Genomic DNA, 8,289 nt, shown 5'->3' with positions numbered 1-8,289 from the left:
TCCTAACAAACATACTAATCATACTAGCAACATGCTAATTCATACTAAATTCATGCTAACAACATGCTAGTTTATATTAGAAACATGCTAGTGACATGCTATTTCATACTAGAAACATGCTAACATATGTACTTTTCTATCTATGCCAACTGTTTCAAACTTCTTAAAACAACTTAAATTATTTTACATTTTAAAACTACTTCAAACTTACAGACGAGGCTTTCTCCATGGAGTTTTTCTACGAACCGTACTTTTCTAGTTGTGCATATATCCTATTACACTAGCTGTCATTGTTATAGTAAGTACATGGAACATGTGTAGCAATGACACCTTCAAATAAAGTGTTACCGAAATTTGTAGTACCTACAATAATACAATAATAAAAGTACAATAATAGTACCTGTGCTTAAAATGTGTAGAAATGAGCACATATTTAATACAATCATGTCTTATTTGACTATTTAAAACATATTTGAAAATGTGTAGCACACAAATTTTTGCAATTCTTAATTGAATGAATCAACCAAAGATGATCTATGATTAGATTAAGAATGTTTTGTTTTCAGCCTATAATCACTTCCAGTGGTTTAGGTTTAAAACAAGTTAGCAATAAAGTAATCGCAGTACACAACTTCAAATGAGTAATTGACCCTACTGAAAATAAAACGATGCCCTTATAATAGTTTTAAAGTTTATGATTGTATTTGTTTAAATGGAAAGTGTATAATGGTCCCCGTGGGTCTCTTCTGGTAATTTGTTTCCTTTTATTGGCATCATGTGGTGTCCCAAAGCACACTACAAACCATTAAAATGAGCTTTTTAAAATGCTTAACAGTTGTTTGTAATGTTTATAATGGTATTAGTAGTGGAAACCATTAACCCTTTGAGGCTGCTATCAGCGGGGAAGATTACATCGCTACCTACATCACATTTTCATCACGTAATCGTTAACTGACTACAATTTGTAGCCACTATACCACCCTCCTCACTTTTTTATTCCTCACCCTTTCCCATCTTCTCTCTCCCTCTGTTCACTCAAGATCCGCCCCTGCCCAGTTTTATCATTTCGCCCCCCTTTCTGAATTTCCTGACTACAAAAAGTCTGTCAGACGTCTGTGTGAGTCTCAGCAGGGGAACGGGGAATATCTCCAGCCAGCTTCACAAAGGGAAAACTGGGGGCCTCGTTATTCACCAGGACAGGTCAGTTTGTAAATTCCGAACAGCGACTACTGAAGATTACCATGGGTAGTTTCGGTTTTGAATGCACCGTGAAAGAGGATATAAAGAAAAGACGAGGTTGTCAGAAAAAGGAGGGTGAGCATGGTGAGAAATGACAAAAATTGTGATCAAATGCCACTAGAAATACTGTAAAATGTTGCTTTCGCTGTTTTGGGAAAATGTTCTTGTTGGATTGTTGTTTTCTTGACACTTGCTAGTTGGTCTACAACTACCAGGCTACTAAATAAGTGGAAATTTTAATCAATAAATAAAAGACTCTTTTGCCGGCCAGAGAAACAGTTTCATGTTGAATTGATCTAATAATACAATGCTCTTCAAGTCTACAGCTTGCTTTATTTTGTGTATGATAAATTAATATTTATTGCAATATACAGTGCTCAGCAGATAAGTAGACCCTTCACAAATCTATTTTTTTAATTAATATTTTTAATAGGAAGCTCTACAATATTATATTTGTGCATATACATTAGATTAGTCAGTACTGAAGCCAAGTCTGGATCTAACAAAATAACTTACGATAACGGTCCAAAAACTAGAACAGCCAAATTCATGTTATAGAAAAATATTAAATACAAATTTTAAAAAAAAGAGGAAAAATCAAGAGAAGAAATTGAAAAATTTAGTAAGTTGTAATTTATTTTTGCAATATTTTGTTTGAATTTAATTGTATTATCTTTCAATTTCTAAATATGTTTGGCGACTAAAATATCATTTTAATAAATATATCTGTTTAATAAATCTGTTTTGATTAAATGCATCAAAATACACTGCCTATATTCACTGAGAAATGGATAGAAAATACGTTATATTTTCAAAATGGGGTGCACTCAATTATGTTGAGCACTGTATTTAGGCTTTTACACAACTATTTCTGACCTTGGACCACAAAACCAACATTTTGAAATTATATACACATCTGAATAAAAAAGCTGAATACATGCATTTTTTTCACTGATGTATGGGTTGTTAGGGCAATATTTGCCTGTCTATTGGATAATCTGGTATCTGAGCACTGCGAATTGAAATATCCTAAAGAAATATTCCTTAATATTGTCTAAATGAAGTGCTGCGATACGTATTACCAATCAAAACAATTGAGATCTGTTTATAGGAAATGTGCAAAATATCTGGATTGCGCTTTAATATTTAGAAAAAATATTTTAAGAAAGAAAAATTGATAATATCGACTCTTGTATCTCAGATTTCAAGTTAAATTTAAGACCTTTTAAGACCATTATGAATGAAATTTTAGACTCATGCAGGGCTAAATACTAAGTTTTTCGAATGACCCAGATGGAAAATATTTTTATTTGCTCTATGAAAATAATGAATACATTTAGGTGACACGGTGGCTCAGCGTTTAGATCCATCGCCTCACAGCAAGAAGGTTGCTGGTTAGGGTCCCGGCTGGTTTAGTTGGCATTTATGTTATGATGTTCTCCCCGTGTTGGCGTGCGTTTCCTCTGGGTGCTCCGGTTTCCCCCACAGCCCAAACACATGCGCTATAGGTGAATTGAATAAACTACATTGGCCGTGTAGTGTGAGTGTGATTGAGTGTGTATGGATGTTTCTCAGTGTTGGGTTGCAGCTTGAAGGGCATCGGCTGTGTAAAACATTTGCTGGATAAGTTCATTTGGATAGGTTCATTCGGCTGTGGCAACCCCTCATTAATAAAGGGACTAAGCCGAATGAAGGAAGGAAATACATTTAATAATACAATAAATATATATTTTTATATTTCTTAGCTAAATATTTTAAATATTGTGTTAAAACAAGCAGGTCTAGTTGTAAACATACTTTTTTTCCAACATAAACTTCCTTTAAAATAAAATAAATGACAAATGTTTTAAAAACTAATTATTTTTTTAACTGTATTTTTATTTTAGGTTTATTTATAAACACAGTGTACACATAACATTTACTTAGAATGTTTACATTCACAAAAAACTTAAACAGATAAAAAATAAAATAGATAAATTACAATAATAAATCATCTGTTTCAGCCTTTATTATAATAATAAAGAATCTGTTTCAGCCTTTATTATAATAATAAAGAATCTGTTTCAGCCTCTGTGTCCGTTCTGTCAAAGTAAGTCTTCATCCAGTTCACTGTAATTTTTTTCATAGCTGTTATTAATATGTAGCGCAAATAGGTGAGATTTACTGAACTGATCATCAAGCAAAAAAAAAAAAGAAAATACTGGGTGTATTGGTATGTCGTATCCTAAAACTTTACTAATTTTCCTTTTAACCTCCTGCCAATACATTTGTATTATTGGACTAAAAACTATAATAAACTCAATGTATGCACAACTGTCTGTCCAGGTCAGTGTCCTCAGCAGTAAATACATGGGGAACTTTTAAATAAAGGAAAATAATTAAACCATTATAATAAATGGAGTTTAAAATATATATATATATATTTTTTTTTTTATTTTTTTTTTTTTAAGTTTAAAGTTTTAATAAAATTGGATTGTTGGTGATTGTATGAATGTTAATGGCCAGATTGGGTAGCTATACACAAACAAAGCAAAATTAAGACCTGTTTAAAAAAGATTTAGGACCTACAACACAGTATTTCAGTAGATTTAAGACTTTTTTAAGACCTAAAATTCTGTTTTTGAGATTTAATGCATTTGAAGACTAATAGCCTGTATTAGTTTTGTGGTCCAGCGTCACATTGGAACTGTTTTGGATAAACTCAATTTTAATGTTTGGATGTGTTTTTGTTTTTCTTTCGGGAGTTCCTAGAAAGCAATTTTCTAGGACAACATTGCGTGACTATATCAGCAGATCTGCACTTTTTGTGTGTGATGTTTGTGTTTTGCGCAGGGTGAAGTGTTAATATGAGTCCGTCATTGTGGCTGTGCTGTGTGCTGCTCTGTTTAGTCTGCTGTGTCACGGTGCACACACACATGCCGATGGAGGAACAGCACAGCTCCAACCAAAGCAACAGCAACTTACTTGCAAACAACCAAACAGATGCACCTCCTGTGCTCATAATCGGTAAGAGTTCTTTCTCACACACACACACACGCGCGCAATACACAAAACAAACACTGTAAAATGCTGGGTTCCACACAATCAATTTGTGTTGGGGCAACATGAAGGAATTAAGTTAAATTATTGTTTTTTACAAATTTAAGTGGATTGAACAAAAACAATTTAGCTGTCTCCCTTAAAAAATAAGAGAATTGTGTGGTTTCAGCCCATTTTAAATATGTCGTTTGAACAAAGAGCAACAATATTTTTCCTAAGGGGAGGATCCTCATTCTTAAAGAAGTATACTGTAAATAAATGGTCAACAACATTGTTTTTCCAACATTATTCAGATCATTTTTATGCTGCTAATATAAAAAAAACTGATCCGAGTTCAAACTTTTGTATTTTTTTTATCATCGAAGGGCTTTCAAAAACACCCAAGAAGAACAAGAAGTCAGACAAGAAGGCAAAAAAGGTTTGTAAACTTTGAATATTCTGTTTGGTGCCATTTATTTGTGGAAAGCAGACATAATATGCTTGTCCAAGATGGATATAATGATGAAACAAATGCTAATTTTTGATTAGATTTAGCTTATGGGAATTTTAAATGAGTTTAAAGCTATAATCGACAGCGTTGAATCTCAGCATGGTAAATTTTATTTTATTTATGGGTCCGTTTTGATAAATACGTTTATTAAAATGTTTGTTAAGCAGCATTCTGTGCTGGAAATTATTTTGTTAAACATTTTGGGAGGTATTATAGTTGGCATGTTTGTTTTGCAATGGCTAATTTTATTGCATTTAGTACAATTAAATATTTATTATTTTAAAAATCTTAATTTTTCTTTTACATGCAACGCTCTGACGATTTAAGTTTGCTAACTTTGATAAAAAATTTATTTATATGCATCTTTGTTGGTCATGGTGGATAATATCCTTTACCTAGCATGCTTTTTATATGTTTATTATAGATTTTTGCAAAAATATTACACTGGTTCATGTTTATTTGATGTGTGTACAGTATATATATATATATATATATATATATATATATATATATATATATATATATATATATATATATACATACATATACACACACACACACACACACACACACACACACACACACACACACACATACACAATGCTCAGCATAATTGAGTGCACCCCATTTTAAAAGTGAATATTTTTACCAAGTTCTCAGTGAATATAGGCAATGTATTTTGGTGCATTTAAACAAAACAGATTAAACAGATATATTTATTAAAATAATATTTTAGTCACCAAACAAATTTAGAAATTGAAATTGAAAATTTAAACTTTTTTTTTTCATTTTTTTGCTTCTCTAGATTTTTTCTCTTTACTAAATTTGTATTTAATATTTTTCTCTAACTTATAAATTTAGGTGTACTCATTTTTGTACCGTAATCGTAAGTTATATTGTTAGATTAGCTCTAGATTTAGCTTCAGTACTGACTAATCTAATGTGTGCACAAATATAATATTGTAAAGCTTGCTCTTTAAAATATGATTTTAAAAGATAGATTTGTGAGGGGTGTAATCATATATGCTGAGCACTGAGTTTATACAGCTATAGACAAAAATAAGAGCACATTACCGTTCTCAGATTCTCTAGATTTTCAAGTTATAAATGTTTGAGCAAAATATCATTTGTGTTCATTCTGTAATCTACTGATGAGATTTCTTCCAAATTAAAAAAAAAAGTTACAATTTAGAGCATTTTATTTGCATAAAATATATATAAAAATTGTGCCATGTAACAATGCAATACCAAAATTTTAATTCAATAAGAGTTTAGAAATTAATATTTTGATATTTTTTAATTTTTTTTTGTAATTCCAAAATATTCAATATTTTTTTCTATAATATTTCTATCAGTATTTTGATTTTATTTTGACATGAGAGCTGAATTAATACGCCTTTTATTCATGTATGGTCTGTTAGAATAAGACAATTTATAGCTAAGATGATCTGAGCTGAAAGAAAACATCCATATAAAGAGAAAAATCTACTTTAAATATGTCATTAACATCAAGCATTTTACTATTTAGAAAATAGATTATTGATTTACAATCGGAAAAACATCTTCGTGAAAGATGATCTGTACTTACAATATTCTATTGTGCGGTTTTTCCGCCAAGAAAACCCAATAGGCTAATTTTGACCGATAGCCTAGCTTATATTTTCGGTTTATACCAAAAACATACCAATGCAACATAAGACATTGTTTTTATGCTCCAGGGTCACAGATATGTGCTACTATATATTTTAATAATAAAGCTAAAACATCGCGTGTATCTGGTACATCATTACTAGCCTAAACAGTATTAACATGCATTATTAAAATCAAGTGAAAAGTCGTACATAGCTGGTGTTTAATATAGCAACACATATAAACGCACAATTGACATTTATGTTTCAGAAATTCCCCAATAAAGTGAAGAGAGCTGCAATTATTCACTAGGAAGGCTAACAATTAATTCGATTAAATTCAAGGACTTTCGGTGTTTGTTTTTAAGTAGGCTACTTCCCAGGCATTGAATCAATATATCTGAAATTTAATAGGCTACTTTTAAGAAGTGGGAAGATAGCAATGCATTTCATTATCCAGAAATTAGGGTTTGATTTACAGTAAATGATCTTACTATTCGAATGGTTTCTGCCAATAAAGAAAAATCAATCATTTAGACCCATATATTTTCGGTTATTACCACCGATCACAATTAGCATAGGCCTGATATATTTTAACAACAAAGTTAAAGCTTACCGCAGGTAGTCTACATGGTACATTATTATTAATATGCACAATTAAATTCAACTGCAAAGCTGTAAATTGTTGGTGTCTAATATAGCAGCACATATAAACGCACACTTAACATTTGTGTGTTTCAGAAATTCCCCAATAAAGTGAAGAGACCCCCGCCTCCGCCGAACTGTGTGCCTCTGTGGGCGAGCTGCAAGAGCCCAAACGCGGTGTGCTGCGATCAGTGCGCTTTCTGCCACTGCCGCCTCTTCAAAACCGTCTGCTACTGCCGCATGGGATACCCTAAATGCTGAGGAGAACCACCAGACTCACCCCGTCCTGTTTATGGAGCCCTGCGGGATTATCACCGGCGATAATCTCTCGCCCTGCATCATTATTTTCATACCCGCGGTCAGATTTTCTCGGGAGTTTTTCCCTGACCAGATAAACCTGAGGCGCACGGCGGGAAAACACATGCAGAGACACCTGGGTACTTTAAATCACCTTATGATTATTACTTATATTATGGGTAATATTATGGGAAGAATATTCATGTTTATACGGAGACTTTCTTTGGTTGTATGCACTTTATGGAGATAAGTTAAAAGCATTTGCTCTCCTGTTTGAGCTGCTATACACGAGAACAGAGAGCTGTGTGTTTATAAATCAGTGACGACAATTGCCGCCAAAAAGTTGTTTACTAAAATATATCCGCCATCATGCTAAACTGCAAAGAGATCGAATAAAACACACATAAAAATAAAAAAATAAGTTAATAATCGGAGGAATAGCAAAATATGTCAATATGATGTGGTGACGGACGGGTTTGGTCGTAATGGGCATTCTTATTTTAAGGTTTATGAGGTATATTTTTGTTGAAAGATGAATTATATTGATTTACTAGGCTTGTGATTCAGTAACATGTTAATATTTGTTTTATTCTATAAATCTCTGAGAGGATTTCTTTCAAATTTCATATATTGCTAGAAGTATAATTGGTCTAAATAACAAATGTTTTTCAATGGTTGTGATTGAAAATCAGGGTTATTCCTCTAAATATTGCTTCCTTAATTCTTCTGACGTTAAAACATTGGTATTGTGATGTCTATAAATATAAACACATGGCACCTTTACTGTTATTTTGACCAATTGTCCTTTTTATTTTAAATTTAAAAGAAGAGCAAAGCCAAAATTACATTTTACTTTACTATAAATTGTAAACACAACAAAACAGAGACTTTTCAAGTGATCTCTCGCTCTCTGTCCTTTTTTTATTTACCTACATGGCTGCAGTTCTTGGG

General features: G+C 32.0%; 1 protein-coding gene across 4 annotated transcripts; it reads left to right on the top strand.

The window, feature by feature from the left end:
* The first annotated feature begins 1,074 nt into the window (after window positions 1–1,074).
* On the top strand, window positions 1,075–7,680 carry asip1 (agouti signaling protein 1). 4 transcript variants are annotated; one of them, XM_056459154.1, is made up of 4 exons: window positions 1,075–1,323; window positions 4,129–4,245; window positions 4,644–4,696; window positions 7,138–7,680. In XM_056459154.1, the coding sequence occupies exons 1-4, from the start codon at window positions 1,242–1,244 to the stop codon at window positions 7,300–7,302; spliced, it is 417 nt and encodes a 138-aa protein (XP_056315129.1). In that variant the 5' UTR covers window positions 1,075–1,241; the 3' UTR covers window positions 7,303–7,680. The 4 variants fall into 4 exon arrangements, with proteins under 4 accessions (XP_056315129.1, XP_056315130.1, XP_056315132.1 ...); XM_056459155.1 differs by having other exon boundaries at window positions 1,090–1,200; window positions 4,072–4,245; XM_056459157.1 differs by having other exon boundaries at window positions 1,225–1,314; window positions 4,072–4,245.
* Window positions 7,681–8,289: the final 609 nt, after the last annotated feature.

The sequence above is a fragment of the Danio aesculapii genome, chromosome 6 (genome assembly GCF_903798145.1).
Source record: "Danio aesculapii chromosome 6, fDanAes4.1, whole genome shotgun sequence".
Classification (NCBI taxonomy): domain Eukaryota; kingdom Metazoa; phylum Chordata; class Actinopteri; order Cypriniformes; family Danionidae; genus Danio; species Danio aesculapii.
Note: the sequence above shows the minus strand (reverse complement) of the source record. Positions and strands in the feature narration are given on the sequence as shown.

What these genes read in the sequence shown, in the direction of transcription:
- asip1 (XM_056459154.1), top strand. Translation starts at nt 1,242, where the DNA reads ATGGGTAGTTTCGGTTTTGAATGCACCGTGAAAGAGGATATAAAGAAA. An exon ending in ACCTCCTGTGCTCATAATCG is followed by an intron (nt 4,246 to 4,643) that starts GTAAGAGTTCTT and finishes TTATCATCGAAG; the next exon opens with GGCTTTCAAAAACACCCAAG. An exon ending in CAGACAAGAAGGCAAAAAAG is followed by an intron (nt 4,697 to 7,137) that starts GTTTGTAAACTT and finishes TGTGTGTTTCAG; the next exon opens with AAATTCCCCAATAAAGTGAA.